Genomic DNA, 18,109 nt, shown 5'->3' with positions numbered 1-18,109 from the left:
AATTTAAAAGAAGTTACTATTTTAGAGTTTATTTCAGTTCAGTTCAGTTCAGTCGCTCAGTCTTGTCTGACTCTTTGCGACCCCATGAATCGCAGCACGCCAGGCCTCCTTGTCCATCACCAACTCCTGGAGTTCACCCAAACTCATGTGCATCCAGTCGGTGATGCCATCCACCCATCTCATCCTCTGTCATCCCCTTCTCCTCCTGCCCCCAATCCCTCCCAGCATCAGGGTCTTTTCCAGTGAGTCAACTCTCTGCATGAGGTGGGCAAAGTATTGGAGTTTCAGCCTCAGCATCAGTCTTCCCAATGAACACCCAGGACTGATCTCCTTTAGAATGGACTGGTTGGATCTCCTTGCAGTCCAAGGGACTTGCAAGAGTCTTCTCCAACACCACAGTTCAAAAGCATCAATTCTTCGGCGCTCAGCTTTCTTCACAGTACAACTCTCACATCCATACATGACCACAGGAAAAACCATAGCCTTGACTAGATGGACCTTTGTTGGAAAATTAATATCTCTGCTTTTTAATATGCTATCCAGGTTGGTCATAACTTTCCTTCCAAGGAGTAAGCATCTTTTAATTTCATGGCTGCAGTCACCATCTGCAGTGATTTTGGAGCCAAAAAAAAAATAAAGTCAGCCACTGTTTCCCCATCTATTTCCCATGAAGTGATGGGACCAGCGGCCATGATCTTAGTTTTCTGAATCTTGAGCTTTAAGCCAACTTTTTCACTCTCCTCTTTCACTTTTATCAAGAGGCTTTTTAGTTCCTCTTCACTTTCTGCCATAAGGGTGGTGTCATTTGCATTTCTGGGGTTATTGATATTTCTCCTGGCAATCTTGTTGCAGCTTGTGCTTCCTCCAGCCTAGCATTTCTCATGATGTACTCTGCATATAAGTTAAATAAGCAGGGTGACAATATACGGCCTTGACATACTCCTTTTCCTATTTGGAACCAGTCTGTTGTTCCATGTCCAGTTCTAACTGTTGCTTTCAGACCTGCATATAGGTTTCTCAAGAAGCAGGTCAGATGGTCTGGTATTCCCATCTCTTGAAAAATTTTCCACAGTTTATTGTGATCCACACAGTCAAAGGCTTTGGCATAGTCAATAAAGCAGAAATAGATGTTTTTCTGGAACTGTCTTGCTTTTTCGATGATGCAGTGGATGTTGGCAATTTGATCTCTGGTTCCTCTGCCTTTTCTAAAACTAGCTGGTATTAAATATTGATTGACAACAAAGTAGTGGAAAGACAGTAGAATTTGAGGGAAGAAGTGTCAAAGAGTTTGATTCTAGTCCTGGCTGTGTAAATAACTACTTTTGTGTTTTAGGGAGAGTCTGTTCTACTGGTAGTTTGTTACCATTTCTTGATTACTAATGAAGTTGAAAATCTCATATGCTTATTGGCCTTTGGTATTTCTTCTTAAATGATTTGCCTGTTATTTTCCTTAGACTGTTTTTCAAGTGATTCTTAATTGTTTAGCTCTTTGCCCCAAAGAGGCAAAAAATGTGAATAACTTTGTTATGTAGCAAATTTTTAATCTCAGTTTATTTAACTTTTTTGTCAGACAAAAGTTTAAAATTTAGTCAAGTATATTTGTTACTATAAGGCATTTTGATTTCATGCTTCAAAATGTCTGCCTCACCTGAAAATAAATATAACCTCTGCATTTTCTTCTAGTATGTATGTATATTGGAGAAGGAAATGGCAGCCCACTCCAGTGTTCTTGCCTGGAGAATCCCAGGGATGGGGGGACCTGGTGGGCTGCCGTCTATGGGGTTGCACAGAGTCGGACACGACTGAAGTGACTTAGCAGCAGCAGCAGCAGCATGTATGTGTATATTTGGAAAAAGAAAAAGTTCTTTATATGGAATTTATTTTTGCAGGTGTTATGAAGTAGGGTTCTAACTTTTTCAAAGAGGTGACCAATTATTCTAATACCATTTATAAACAAAACACATTGTTCAGATATAGAATGCAGAGTTTCTTCAGGGGAAAAAATTGCATACAATTTCATATTGAAGTACAGCTCGAAGTTAAGAGTCATGATGGAGTTCTGCTCTATAATGGTTAAAATTTTTAAAATTATGCTCACTTTTTATAACTCTCATCCTGTATACTTTTTATACCAGTACCTACCCTCTAACTGATGATGGTAATTCATTAATAACTTGAAATTGCTCCTTTCAGTAAGAATCATGACCTTTTTAACCCCTGTTGAAACAAGGAATCATAGAGAAACTGTCTTTTCTTTTAGTTATTTTTTCCCTTGAATGTTACTATTCTATTCCTTTGTTTAATCTGATAATACTGGTCTTAAAAATAGAAGATCCAAATTCACAAAAATAGCTCAGCCTATTTTCAGCAGTCTTCCCCATTCACAATTAATATAAAAATTTCAATTGACCCATAATTTGTCTTTTATATTTCTTGCTTATGGACTAATGCTACATATTTGTTATTGTCTTTTCTACTAAGAATAACTAATAGTTTGTGGTTAATAGATTAACTCAAACTAGAACAATGATTTTTCCCAAAGAATTTCATTCCTTCTTTGTTTAAAGAATAGAAGGGGAACTGAACCAGAAATTGAAACCAGAATGAACAAACCTTGTCTGTAGAGGTGATTTGGAATTTGGTTAGACGTGTGTGTGTGCGTGTGCATTCACATGCACATATGTGTCTGTGTATTTACTTATTTTTATTTTTCAATTGTTCAGGAAAAAGCCAAAACAATGTTGGACAACATGAGCAAACTGGAGAAAGAACTGTTCAAAGAGATGGAATCAATCCTTCAAAACAAGCATCTTCATGTGGATAAAATTGTTAATCCTTTTCATCAGTGTACAGAAGATGAAATTAGAATTTATAAGTCAAATGTTAGTTCTTAGTGATCACATAAATGGTCAGCAATCATCCTCAAAGTTAGAATCCATTGCTTTGGTAAATAATATAAACTTAGTTTGAGCAGATCTGACTTTTCTTTAATAGCATTCAAGTGATAGCATGGCTGTTAAAACTATATATAGCTTTGACGAAATATTGAGAAAGGAAATAAGATTGGAATTGGACATATAGATCATGGATAGTCAGGTGTTGCTTCAGGTATTGACGTATACATTTTGTTAGCCATGATATCTTTAAAAAAATCACAATAATGAAATGTCCAATTCTGCATAAAGCATGAAACATTAAAATAATGTATGCCTTTATGTATTATAAGTATATATTGTCCTCAGTTTTCTCAGTTACAGTAAGAAAGCAAATTTTTCTTTTTAATGGAAAATATTGTCTCAACTAATAAATTTTTTGTGCTTAGGCAAGTATTAGCCAGCTCTAGCAAAATTTTCTAGATTTACACATTGTTTTATTAGTGTTTTAATTATGCAAATTTTTTATTAAACTCAAACGTGGTCTTTGTCAAGACTTAGCTGACCAGTGAGCTTTTAGCTCTAATTATCTGGCATTCTTTCACCCATGCTCCTTACTTAGAGCTTTTCTGGGAGATCAGGACATGAAATAAGCCAAGACCCTAGGAGATACTGTTTTGGTGTCTCAAATCTCTCATCCTTTACTTCTGTTCATTCAAGGAAAACAGGAATGGGATCAGTTCATTTCAGTTCAGTGGCTCAGTTGTGTCCGACTCTTTGCCACCCCACGAGCCACAGCATGCCAGGCCTCCCTGTCTATCACCAACTCCCGGAGTTTACCCAAACTCATGTCCATTGAGTCAGTGATGCCATCTAACAGTCTCATCCTCTGTCGTCCCCTTTTCCGCCTGCCTTCAGTCTTTCCCAACATCAGGGTCTTTTCAAATGAGTCAGCTCTTTGCATCAGGTGGCCAAAATACTGAAGTTTCAGCTTTAACATCAGTCCTTCCAATGAACACCCAGGACCAATTTCCCTTAGGATGGACTGGTTGGATCTCCTTGCAGTCCAAGGGACTTGCAAGAGTCTTCTCCAACACCACAGTTCAAAAGCATCAATTCTTCTGCGTTCAGCCCTCTTTATAGTCCAGCTCTCACATCCATACATGACCACTGGACAAACCACAGCCTTGACTAGACAGACCTTTGTTGACAAAGTAATGTCTCTGCTTTTTAATATGCTGTCTAGGTTGGTCATAACTTTCCTTCCAAGGAGTGGGATAGTGGTGATGAAATAGAAATATTAGCATATTATAAACATTGAAATCCTATAATGTATAATGTATTATAAGCATTATATATGAGTAATAGTATCTGCCCCCAAATTATAAAACTTTGTTAAAGTTACACAGAGATTACCAAGAAAGACTCAAAGTTGCAAATATAAACAAAAGAAAAATCCAGCTCAAAATGACATGGTTATTTGTTTCTAGAAATTTCTATTTTAGGTATTTGATTACACTGTCATATTTATTGGTCACTAGCTCAGATGTAAAGAATCTGCCTGCAATGTGGAAGACCTGGGTTCAACCCCTGGGTTGGGAGGATCCCCTGGAGAAGGGAGTGAATGGCTACCCACTGCAGTATTCTTGCCTGGAGTATTCCATGGACAGATGAGCCTGGAGGTCTACAGTTCATAGGGTTGCAAAGAGTCAGATATGAATGAAGCAACTTAGCATGCACACACATCATTGCAATTAGGATTGTTAGTAAAATACTGGGTTACTATTATTGCTAAAGAGTGCTCAGAAATTGTTTTAAATTTTCTCTTAAAAATCATCATCTGACAGCTTTTGTCTAACATAGGGCTTCCATTACAAAAGAAAACTTTATCAAGTACTCAGTTAATTCTGGTTTGTCTTACATATAGTTCAGGGATAGGTTCTTAAATCATGAAGTGCCTTAGCCAACCCCATGTGCCCCCTCTCTCTTTTTTAATATATGAGGAATCTAAGGGTAAGCAGTTCAGTGATTTATTGAGGCACAGAAATGTGAGTCTTATTTCTCTCTCTAGGGCCTGCATGTTTTCACTTTCTCCTTTGAACCATGCTAGACCAAACTAGCACCAGGCTCTTATCTGGACCACTGCAGTTAAGTTCTTCTACACCCATTTGTGCTCTTTATCTTTAGCCATGTGGGTCACGGCAGCCAAAATGACCTATTAAAATTTTAAATCTGATCATGAATTTCCCTCCAAATTAAAAAAATAGATTATTTTTAGAGCAGTTTTGGTTTAAAGCAAAATTGAGCAGAAGGTACAGAGTTGTCACGTACCCCTACTCCTCCCCTCCACCATCAACATGTCACACCAGAGTGCTACGTTTGTTATAATTGATGAACCTACATTGACACATCATTATCACCCCAAATCCAGAGTTTACATTAGGGTTCACTCATTGTACATCCTGTGGGTTTGGACAAATGTATAATGACATGTATCTACAATTATACTATCATCCAGAACAGTTGCATCGCGCTATCCTTTGTGCTTCACCTATTCATCCCTCTTCCTCTAACCCCTGGCAGCCACTCACTTTTTATTGTCTCCACAGTTTTGGCTTTTCCAGAGTATTCTATAAGTGAAATTCTACAGTATATAGCCTTTTCAGATTGTCTCTATAACTTAGTAATATAAGTTTCCTCTATGTCTTTTCATGGCTTGATAGCTCATTTCTCTTTAGTGAGGAATAATATTCCATTGTCTGGTTATCCTGGTTGCTGACATCCACTACTGAAGGGCATCTTGGTTGCTTCTATGTTTTGGCAATTATAAATAGAGCTGCTATAAACATCTGTGTGCAGGTTTTTGTGTAGACATGTTTTCAACTCATTGGAGTAAGTACCCAGGAACATGAGTGTTGGATATCATGGTAAGAGTATGTTTAGTTTTATAAGAAACTGCCAAACTGTCTTCTAAAGTAATTACTGTACCACTTTGCTTTCCTACTGGCAATGAATAAGAGTTCCTATTGTTCCACATCCTTGCCAACATTTGATGTTGTCAGTGTTCTGGATTTGGGCCATTCTAATAGGTGAGTCTGAGTGAACTCGGAGTTGGTGATGGACAGGGAGGCCTGGCGTGCTGCAATTCATGGGGTCGCGAAGAGTCGGACACGACTGAGCGACTGAACTGAACTGAACTGAATGGGTATGTAGTAGTATCTCATTGTTTTAATTTGTATTTCCCTAATGACATATGATGCAAAGCACCTTTTAATATGCTTATTTGCCATCTCTGTATCTTCTTTGGTGAGATATCTGTTCAGATCTTCTGCTCATTTTTAGAAATCAAGTTGTTAATTTTCTTACTGAATCTAAAAGTCTTTTAAAACAGTCACTGAGACAAGTCCCAACCCTTACCAGCTATCAACAAGATTCTGCTCCTGTCTGTCTTATTTATGCTTTTGTCATGGGTTTTTTTTTAAAGTTTCTATTCTGCTCTTTCAGTTCCTTGAATGTGCTCAGTTCCCTCATCGTGACTATACCCTCTGCCTGCATCATTCATTTCATGTGCTCTTTAAGAGAGAGTTCTGCTGAAACATGACTTCTTTAGGGAAGTTTTCCCCACACAAGGTTGGGTCTCTTGATACACACTTTCAGAGCCACATGAGAGCCTCATCACAAGTGTAATTAAATGTTTAACACCTCTCTCTCTCACAGCAGAATAGAAGCTTTATGAGGCTAGGAACCACATTTTCCCTCACTGTTGTGTACTTAGTATTCAACATTATGTCTGGCACAAGGTACATGCTCAATAAACATCTGTTAAATTAACATTTGAGGACTGATGGAAAAAATTTACACAGTCCTCTTCTCTGCTTGTAAAGTTGAGAATGTTAGCTAGACAATCTATCTGTATAACTTGGAAGATAAGATAGCCTTTTATTAAGGTTGATGTCAATCTGTTCCCTTTTTCCATAATCAAAATAGGAATAACTCCCCAAATAAAGACAAGAATTATTACATTAATGTTTATAAAATAGCCAATTAATTTATAAAACATTTTGGGAGACTTTATAAATCTGAAATGGTATTTGGGCTTTGGTCCTTGAGTGGGTAATTAATGCTTTGTGGTATATTTTAGAAAATTTAAGGTTTTCTTAAATTTCATGGGTTTCTTAAGAGTAAAAAATATAGTAGCTCAAATTAAGTACTTTTTTGGTCAGTCCTTAAATGATGTGGTTTATTATTTACCATTACATAATAAAGCAAGGGAATAATCTAATAAACTGAGTATTTTAGAGCCAGCTAGTTTGATCTTTGATGAAAACATCAATTTGTATATTAATTTTTTGTATATTAGTTTTTAATGAAAATATTTACCCTAGAAATAATTATGCCACCTAGAATTTTGGAAATCTAGTTCCTTTTGTAATTTTGCTTTAAAACAGGTTTTATGGAGTGAATGTTTTCTATTTTGATTGATTTTAGGCTTTTATCATAATAATTGGAGAAATTTATCATCCTGTCTTTTTCTGAAAAACGGTGATATTTCTGATCCTGTTTCCAACCGTAACTCAATCACTTGACCATCTAGTTTAGTGATCTAAAGTAATTTAATATTATACATGATATGAGGTATGATGGGGCAAAACTAAGCTGTATTCTGCTGCATAGCAAATGTGACATAATACTTTTACATTATTTTTGTGCTTTTAGAAATTTACTGATCGTTAATTATTATTCTTAAAATGCCAAGTGCATTTAACCTTATTCTAAAAAATACTGAAATTTAAACACAAGTTAGGCATGGAATAACACATTGATAACAAAGAAAAGAACAACTGATCATGCTGAAGATTAGTATAAAAGTGGCAGCTTTTAATCAAAATTGTATTGGATAATTTTTTCAGCTGTGACCCTACATATTAAAAATTATGAAATATGTGAGGATGTTAATGTCATACTGACTCATGAATAAATGGCAATCCACTCCAGTACTATTGCCTGGAAAATCCCATGGACAGAGGAGCCTGGCAGGCTGCAGTCTATGGGGTCGCAAAGAGTCGGACACGACTGAACGACTTCACTTCACCGAGTGCATACTTGGGCAAGGTCCTGTGCACAGGTCCCATAGGGTCATGAAGGATAGTCAGTCTCAGGAGATCCACTTAAGGAAACACTGAGAATCTATAGAAAAGACCTCTCTGATGGCTTCTGCATTATTTGGATTACTCAAAGAAAAGACACTGGCAATGCAAGTTAAAATAGGTATTTTATTGAGAAACTTGCTCTGTCAGTGAGCAAGTAAAAGTTACAAACATTTTTATTTAATAAAACTAGCATATCCTTAATTCTAAAAACATCTCTTAAAAACTTCCATTATCTGAAACTGCAGATCTTTCTGAGTCGGGGTTTTCTTTTAGTGCTTCCATGGAAAAAGACACTTCCAATTCCCTTCATGCAAATAACATGTGTAATATGACTTGTTCACAAGCAAAACAAATTCCCCACTTGAGTTTGTGTTGCTTGCATGCATATGAATTAGTATCTTTATTGCTATAACTATAAGTCTCCTGGTATAGCAGTGAGGCTTTATGCTTACTCCTGAGCATTCTGAGAGTTATTATGTGGTCATTAAAAAAAAAGTTATGTAGCAAGACAGTTCTGCTGAAAACCCCATTCCCTTATTAAACTTAAAATTGGTATAGATTAATACTACACATTAATGTGTAATTTACTTATTAAATACCCTAGGCTTCCATGCAGGGTTTTTTTTTTTTGTTACATTTTGTTGCATTAAAAGGGCAGTGATTTAACCCTATAAATTATTTTCTAAATGGCCTTTACATATGACACTAAAAAGTATGAGACAAATAAATATTTGAAACAGTTTTCAATAAGTTAAACCAGTACTGACACCTAACAAGTAGAGGTTCAAAGGTCATGCGAATAGATGTCTCTTTAATTGACTGAAGGTAAAGCTTATCTGAGGGCAACATTTAATAATTTTCAAATGTATAAATTTTTATACATGGATATTTAAAACTAAATTGTATATGTAACAGTAGGATGTTAGGTAAAGAATTCTAAAATTTTGACTTGAATTACATAGTTTCTCTTCTTTTTAACTGCAGGGGAAAGGTATAGGGTTATCCTTCTGCTCTGAGACGTTTTGTGCAAACACCAGAAATGACATATCACATGGCAATAATTTTGTTGGCAAATTTAAATGCATCTGCTCAAATTATTATTTTTAGTACAAAAGTTAAAGATTAGACTATACTTCTGTTGATGGATTTTAGAGATAATAATATTTTATGGAGGTTTTTATTCCCCTCCTAATGGCACAGATTACTATTTTGGATAGCAAAGCAAGAGAAGATGAACCTTAAAAAAAAAGTGCTTCTAGTTTTTAATGAGTACTATTTGTCGAGGAAAGGGGAAAAATAGAAGAAGGCCTCTCATTACAATCATTAAACTTCTTTTTTTAGGAAATGTTATCAATAAGTGCAAAGTGGTCATAATTTAAGGATCATATCCCCCCAGCAGCACACCTGCCAAATTTGGCAATGTAAAAGAATAGTAAATTGGATGTTGATTTTGAAATTACAGCACACAGTTGGAGGAAGCAATGTTTTAAAATGTTGACATAATTATAGTAATTACTATATTCATTATCAGAACTTTAAATTTTGATATGGTTCTTTTTTTTCTAAGTCAGTTTTCTGTGTGCTACACATACACATAAAATCACAGAATATTAGCATGGAGTGGGAACATGTCAAGTTTTACAGAAGAGGCAACTGAGGCTCAGAAACATGGTGATTTGCCAAAGGTCCCACAGCTAATAAGTAACAGATCTGAGGCTAGACTATGACTCCATGTGAGCTTGTCTCCTTGATAACTTAGGTCTTAGGGGATGGGGATGAATGCTCAATTTCTTTCTATCTTTCCTGCTGGGGAATGTCTGCATTAATAGTGGGAGGACTCTGTTTAGGACTCTTTTGAAGAAATCTATAAAACAAGTACTCATCCCGAAATTCATATTCATTGGTGATATGTTGGATGACTCCCCCTTGCACCAGTCTATCTCCATATATCACAGCTTCACCACGGTCAGAGGCAAGGCCAACTTCAATGAGCCAGTTCACCAAGTCACAGCCACAGAAGGTCCCAGCAGAAGTCTTTGCACCACACCTGTATGTCAAAGGAATGATTCACCCATGTGTTCTGTAAATCTGGTATCAGAACTGCATGATGGAAGACAAGCAAGGAAAAACAGGAGACAGGGAAAGACAGCATGATAGTTAAGAGGTGACAGGAATGAAACTATGCTGAATATAAAGGGTTTTGTTAAATCACCTAACCCTAGAAAGATCTACTGGAGGAAAACAAAATATGCCAATAATGCTTGTGAAAACAGAAACACTTAAAATAATGACTTAGATAATGTAACTGCATCAGCAGAGAAATATTCTTTTTATAATAGATGGTCTTTTATGATCAGATGAGTTCTGTAGACACCTATTACATATTTTATGTTATACTCTTAGTTAAAATACATAATTGTTTCAGGAACATTAATATTTTTGCAAGCTCTTAAGAAGTGACAATTTTTACTAAGTTATTCAAATCAAACCTTAATATTTTCTGCTTATCACAGTGCCCACAAATAGCCTTTCTTCATGTCCTGAGCAAGATAATCTTATTGATATGATAGGAATTTGTTGCCCTATGAAGCAAGGAAAGGATAAGTGAGATCTGTCTTGCTATAAGATTTTTTTCATAGTTGTTGAGTCTGTTCCCACACTGTACATTTCATCCCTGTGATTCATTTATTTTGCAACTGGGAGTCTGTACTTCTCAATCTCCCTCACCTACTTCTTTCTTCCCCTCACCCTTCTCCCCTCTGGCAGCCACTTGTTTGTTGTCTGCATCTATGACTCTGTTGTTTTGTAATGCTTGCTCATTTGTTTTTTTAGTTTCCACATATAAGTGAAATCAAACAGTATTTATCTTTCTCTGTCTGACTTATTTCACTTTGCATAATGCCCTCCATATTGTTCATCCATGTTGTCACAATGGCAAGATTTCATTCTTCTGTGGCTGGGTTATATTCTATTGTGTATATATGTATACACTATATATATTCCCCCCCACACACAATGTCTTCTTTATCAGTTCTACTGAGGGACACAGGTTTGTTTGTTTGTTTGTTTTAATATCTTGGCTATTGTAAATAATACAGCAGTGGACAAAGGAGTGCACATTCCTTTTCTAATTAGTGTTTTTAATTTTTGGGGGGTAAATACACAGAAGTGGAATTGCTGGATCATACGGCAGTTCTATTTTTAATTCCTCTTATGGAGGAATTTCCATAAGATTCCTCAGATATTTTTAATTTTTTAATTATAAACCCACTTCTTAATTATTTAAAATTTGTCTTCCTAATACAAATACAGGGGTGTCTCAGGTATGAAAAAATAAGGGGAAAAGAAATGTAAGAAAACCAATTAAGTGAATTCTGTTCATTTTTATACAAATATGTGATAGACAACATGAATCTGTCCACAAGCATTAGTCAAGCTGTAAAACCTAAAGTGCTTGACAATAGGAAACAGTGGCTGAAAATCAAGATGAAACGAGAAACAGGTGACAAAAAATTTTAAAACATTTAATCGTGAATATAAATTAGTATTTCATATAAAAATTAAAAGTTAATACACATGAAAAAATTTCTCAAGTACATAAAATATTATTGTAACATCAGTATTTTACTTAGTAATAGGATAACTTAATTTATGCTTTGCAACGACAAACATCACTTTGAACAAAAGCCTGAATGTTACATCCCAAGTCTGAGCCTTCTTCCTGCTTGTTGATTTTGAATGTATAGCCCTACACCTTCTAATCTGGACACCAACTGATTCATAGTTGCTTCTGATGGGCTGATCAGGCAGCTACAACTAGTCTAGGAAGCTGTGCAGAGTGACAGGGGATCAGCCGCTATGCGGGACTGGAGCCAGCCTGTGCCCGTTCACCATCTGGGGTGGAGGCAGCCTGGCAGCCCTGCAAATGGCAAGAGCTATGCTTCCTAACAGTCAGCAGTCAGAGTGGGCCTGGTGGAGCTAACACAGAGTTCCCTCTCTTACTTTGAAAAAGCAATTTTAAATTGTTGAAACTATCCATAGATCGCACTTTGAAATCATTGTGTTTGGCCCTTTAAGGGTGGGAAACTAATTTTTCTTCATAGCTTACCATTCCCAGAAACTAGGCTAGGCCCGTTACATAGATTTTGTTATCTAATGCAAACAACCTCCAAGAGCTAGATATTTTAAAGAACAGGAGAATTAAGGTTTGGAGAATTGAACTTGCCCAATGTCACACAGCTAGTAATCTCCCACAAAGTGACAGACCCAGAGATTGAGTTCTAGAGTTGGTCTCCACCCAGTGAATCCCCTTTCTACTAGCTGAATCAGGATACCTTCTGGTTATAATGAAATATAGTGGCATAATATATGTAAATAAATTATCCTGAATGGTAATTTTCGTAGATTTTCAATTTTTCAGTTACAGACATAAAAGTATTTGCTTCTTTATATCATGTTCTGTTCTTTTCCTGTTTTTCGACAACCAAATATATTGGCACTAGAACATTTGTTTATTCTCTCCTGCTGTATACTCCATGCCTGAGGATTAGAAGAATAAATATGATGTCAAAGACTAAGGATTAGGACTTGAGGTGAAAAAATAAGCAGCAGAGTTAATTAAAAGACAGAAATTTCACTTTGCTTTCTTGATAATATCATTAGTAATATGAAATAGCATATTACTAGCATATCCTTAGGAGATAGGGAATATAAAATCACTTCTAAATACAATGTATCTCAAAGTTTCATGAGAGATATTAATGACCAGCATGAACTGAATGTTAATATTCTGCTATATTTTGGTTCATTCTAAAGTTTTCATATTTTATGTGGAAATCATAAGTTAAATGGCATTTAAAAATGTAAAAATTAAACTATAAACTGACCTGTGGCTATTTTAACTTTTATGTGTATATGTGTTATTGAAAAATAACAAAGTTAGTTACAAGCATGTTAGCCTATCACAAACCAAAGTTAATCCTCTAAAATATAATTATCTAGAACCTGTACTTACCTTCTTTCCTTCACAATGTTTTGGATACAGAGGTCACGGTGATAATGGATAAATTGTTGACAGGTCATTTTTATTTCCTCAGGAACAGAAGAATCCTTGTTTTCTGCTGTTTCTTTGCTGTTCCATAGGAATTCAAGTCTGAAAACCAAAAATTTTAGGATGAAATTTTTTAGGAAAGGCAAGCCCCGAGAGAGCTCCTTCTTACTTATCACCCCGTCAATATGGCTGTTCCAAAGCTATCATTCACCACAGCTGTCATATACAACACCCAGACATCCCTAGTCTCTGAAGCAAAAATATATTTAACCTGCGTTTAGTTTCCTGTTCAGAGCAGGCTTGGGCAGAAGACTTGAACATTTTATAAACCCTCTAGACATGTTTGAACTATTTCAGGATCTACCAAAAAATGAAGTTCCTTAGTCTACATTCTGTAGTTTTAAAATGCAAAAATAATATACAGCAATCAAGCATTTTAATTACCCAGAATCAGTACCAGAGAGACAAATACTGGGATATAGAGTAAAGAACAATTCTCTTTTGCCAACCCAGACAGCAGGTCTGTTGACTCTTTTAAATGATCAACATTATGAAGCTAATAACTAAGTGCAGTGACTTTCCTATTACGCCTTCTTTCTTCAAAGGACTGTGACCAACCCTAGCAATTACATTTCAATAATGATGATGGAAAAAAGGAGAAGAAAGAACAGGAACCATTTACTGGGCACTTTTATATATCCTATAAGATAAATTCCACTAGCACTTCTAGTTTCTACCAATTTTGACTTTGAAAACAAACAAGGAAGTACAAGAATTCTCCCCCCATCCCCACTTCCTCCTACCACCAAAGTGAAGTGTTCCCACTTCATTATTTTTCACAAAGAAATTCCTGACCTGAATTCAAAGAAACTCTTCACCCAGCCAGTTTTTAAAAAATGAAATTCAAAAAGAGGAAAACTTGAGTTTTCTATAAATTGTCAGTGTGATAGAAAAATCCTGTTGTCAAAGGAAAAAGACAACCAAATATAGACCTTTGGGGGCATACTGCTTCTTATTTCCATTTGCAAATACATTTTCAAGTTTCATTTTATTTTATATAGTTAATGGCATAGACAAGTCAGTTTTCATCAATTCCTATTAACATGAAAATTATAATATTGGATTATTGACAGCTCTTCTGACATTTTCTGTGCAGTTATATATAACAAATACGTGAATCAACAGAAAACCTTCCTATGGTGCTTAGGTTAACCATTCTGTAGTCTCCTAGCAGTTTCTAAAGGCTTAAAAATACAAGTATCCTAATAGAATGGCTTTGTCGTTACCTTTACAGTTATACCTTTATTTCAAAACTAAAATTACCTTCTTTTGAAAGGTAGGATGATTAAATGTTTGTCCAACCCAAAGATGCCAAAGGAAATAAACCCCTATGGAAGAAAAAAAAAGGTTCTTATTTTATTTTATGAGCTCTACAATAAAAGTTTAAGACAGAAATGAAAAAATTTAGTGCTTGGGGAAGTAAACCTCTGGTGATTAGAGCAACATTTTAAATAGAACACACAGGCAGACTCAAAGTTCAGTGCCTGATGGCAGGTACAGTTGACCCTCTGTATCCACAGATTCTGCATCTATGGATTCAACCTACTGTGGGTCAAAAATATTTGGGGAAAAAGTTCCATAAAGTTCAAGAGAGCAAAAGTTGAATTTGCTGTGTACTGACAGCTGTTTTGGAGAAGGAAACGGCAACCCACTCCCGTACTCTTGCCTGGAGAATCCCACGATTGGAGGAGCCTGGCAGGCTACAGTCAGACATGACTGAGCGATTTACATAGCAATTACATTGTATTAGGTGTTATAAGTAACTTAGAGATGATTTAAAGTAAACGGGAGGATGTACATAGGTTATATGCAAATACTATGCCATTTTATATAATGGATTTATGCATCCATGGATTTTGGTAACTAAGGGTGTGTCTTGGTGCCAATCCCCCTTGGATACTGAGGGATGGTTTTATGGTATTTGGCTGCTTCTTCCCAATCATCTTTCCTGCTAATTATGATGGGTGATATGAGTGCTGAGCAACCACATTAGCAAGCTAGCTTACTGGAGAAAAATGAAAACATTTAAGGGCTATGTATCTTTTTGCCCCCTTTCTGAAAAGAAAATAAAATATCTCCCATTATGCTTAAGTACTTCTTTATTATTTTTCTGTTAAAACTTCAGAGACAATAGAATTAACAAGTGCTATAGTGTCTGATTAAAATGAAGTAACTGAACAAAATTTATGTGAAATGAAATTGGCTACTGCTTAGGGATAGAGTTTGAAGAATTTGGGCATAATGAGGCAAACTAGCACCAGATATTAGCCACACAGCAAGACGATCAGGACTGCCTGGGAAGATGGGAGGCTGGGAACTGCCATCTGTCAGGCACAGCAGGCTACGAATCTTCGTGCAGGTTGGCGTGGGTGAGATGAAGAATGCAGTGACATGAAGAATCTATCTGTCTTGACTTCATATTATAAATTACCAGAAAGGAATGATCTTACTACCACACCTCCCCAGGAGGAAAATGGAATGGGAGCAGGTTTTGTATCTCTCTCCCTTCTTTGAAGCACTTCAGCCATAAGCTGTGGGGGCTGTATTTCAAACGCAACATTCCTGGCATTAGCTTCCGTTTGTGAAGCTCTGTGAGTCCCAGTCCTGGAATGGCTCAGCTTGGAGTGGGCTTTCTGAATGCAAGATACTGAGTAAGACTATGATTTTTCAACCTAGTATTTTATAGTTCAGATCGTGAACAGTATCACAAAGTGAGGTGGACATCAAGGAGTCCTTGGCATGCTCATGTCTGACTGTAATAAATGGATAGGTCACTAGTCTGTCTAAATATACATGTTATATACTAATACATGTTAACTAAGTCATATGGCCAATTATTTCAGGTTTAATAAGTAAACCCAGTGATTTCAAGTACTGTATTTTTTCAACCTGATACTTAATCTGGGGACTAATATTCTCTAATTAAAAAGCAAGGGATTGAAGTGGAATAAAATTTTCTAATCTTCACATAAAGATATTTTCCCAGTATGCAAAATATCATTTATTCTTTTTAAAATATTTACTTATTTATTTATATTTGGCTGCTCTGGGTCTTCTTTGCTATGCAGAGGCTTTCTCTAATTGTGGTGAGTGGGGGCTACTCTGTAGTTGTGGTTCTAGGGCTTCTCATTGCAGTGGTTTTTCTTCTTGCAGAGCCCAAGCTCTAGGGCATGTGGGCTTAGCTGCCCTGATGTATGTGGGATCTTCCTGGACCAGGGATCAAACCTGTGTCCCCTGCATTGGCAGGCATATTCTCAACCACTTCACCACCAAGGACACCTTCATTTATTCTTAAATCTTCAATGGAATTTTAATTTCTAATTTTTAAACTGGGGGGTAAAAGTCTACTTCGCAAATATTATTGTGATGTTTAAATGAAATAATTAATGTAAAATGCTTAAAATGTTTGGCATATGGTACACTTTGAGGGAATTGTATCTACTATCCTTGGTCAAATTTTATTTATATACCACATGATTTTTTTAAAAAGATACAAGTACCTATAGTTCAAGAAACAACAAAATGTAAATGAAATGTTGTGCATTTAAATAAGTGACTAAACTAAAGGCTCAGAGAAGTGAAGTCATTTTCCCAAAGTAACTTATTAAGGCCACAATGAAGTTTAAAAAGAACTTGGAACATCTTGTCCCTGCTTAAATTACCATCCTTTATCTCAAAACTATTTGGTATTTCTGACTGAAACACTCAGTGTGCATTCTGATGACTTTAACCAATATAATAATTCATCTCTACTAGGAGATAGGCAGCAGCTGTCAGCTGTCACGCATACCAGCAGCTGGCAAACAAACCAAACCCTTTTGATTTAGAAGAAAACAACAACATCCGTACCACCACCTCCCAATCAAACCATCCAGGAAAACAGAAACTCCTCAAAGTTCTCAGTAAATAAATACCTGGCCAAAGTTAAACACAGCACAGAAAAACTGTAACTCAACATATAGTCTCCCAGGCTCTTGGTTGAATAGCCACCATAAACAACTGGAAAGATTCTATAAAGGAAGGAGAAAATAGGACTTTAAAATGAAGCAAGCTGATCATTTCTCTCTATCTAGAACATAGTACAATAATTTATCTACTTAATAATTAGGAAGAAAAGGACTAAAGGGAAAAACACCAAGAGAATACAGAAGCTCTGTCTTTCAAACAAGAGGTTTAAACCTCTCTTCTTGACAGGTGTCATTCAAACAACATCTATTCTGATCAGATTTGAAGAAAGAAGACATGAGCCATAATACAGAAGCTTACATAATACATCAGGACTTCAACTAGCCTAAGACAGGTCTGATTTTAAAATTAGTTTTACACAGTGAAAACAATCACATCACCGAGCAGCAATTCTTGGCATCATTTCTTAATTTTTGATTTTTGTTCTTAAACAGCAGCTAAAATGGTGCTGGCTGATATGATTCTATGTAACAAGCATTGCAGTGTGAAAAGTGTAAGAGAATTTCTTCATAGGTTATATGGTCCATTGCCTATCACTAGGCTAGTTATCCTTGAACTATCACAAAGAATTATATAATAACTAGTAATTCACAAAAGAAGACTTAGAACTAATTTTTAAAAATGCTTTGTTAATCAAAGAAATGCATTTAAAAGTGAAGTGCTATATTTCACTTATAAAATTATCAAGTAAAAAATTTATAATAGTCAATGTTGGTGAGAGTAGTTTATAAACCTATACTACTCCTTTGGAAAACAACTTAGTAGAATGCATCCAAAGACACAAAAATATTTATGCTATTTAATCCAGGTTTTCCAACTTTTGAGAATCTACGATAAGGAAATATACTGCATGGAGATGTTTATTAGTGAATTCTAAAAAACTAGGAACAATCCATAAGAAAATGATTGAGTGAATTGTAATGCATATCCTCTATAGTTTATTAAGGAGCTATTTAAAGTAAAAATTAGAACACTTTTGCAGCAACATGAAAATGCTTGACATAAGTCGC

At 35.8% G+C, this 18,109-nt stretch overlaps 2 protein-coding genes across 2 annotated transcripts in view; one reads left to right on the top strand and one right to left on the bottom strand.

Annotated features, from left to right (window-relative positions):
• The window catches only part of SCRN3 (secernin 3), a 30,591-nt gene extending 27,370 nt beyond the window's left edge, over positions 1–3,221 (top strand). Inside the window, 1 exon segment of the mRNA XM_052663051.1 lies at positions 2,724–3,221. Within this exon segment, the coding sequence (XP_052519011.1) occupies positions 2,724–2,894 (171 nt within the window). The 3' untranslated portion in view covers positions 2,895–3,221.
• Positions 3,222–9,817: 6,596 nt separating this feature from the next.
• The window catches only part of GPR155 (G protein-coupled receptor 155), a 38,301-nt gene continuing 30,009 nt past the window's right edge, over positions 9,818–18,109 (bottom strand). Inside the window, exons 13-16 of the mRNA XM_052635771.1 lie at positions 17,048–17,143; positions 14,397–14,461; positions 13,038–13,175; positions 9,818–10,070 (exon numbers count right to left, since the gene is read on the bottom strand). Of these exons, the coding sequence (XP_052491731.1) occupies positions 9,818–10,070; positions 13,038–13,175; positions 14,397–14,461; positions 17,048–17,143 (552 nt within the window). The remainder of the gene's footprint in view (positions 10,071–13,037; positions 13,176–14,396; positions 14,462–17,047; positions 17,144–18,109) is intronic.

This window comes from Budorcas taxicolor, chromosome 2 (genome assembly GCF_023091745.1).
Source record: "Budorcas taxicolor isolate Tak-1 chromosome 2, Takin1.1, whole genome shotgun sequence".
Lineage (NCBI taxonomy): Eukaryota > Metazoa > Chordata > Mammalia > Artiodactyla > Bovidae > Budorcas > Budorcas taxicolor.
Note: the sequence above shows the minus strand (reverse complement) of the source record. Positions and strands in the feature narration are given on the sequence as shown.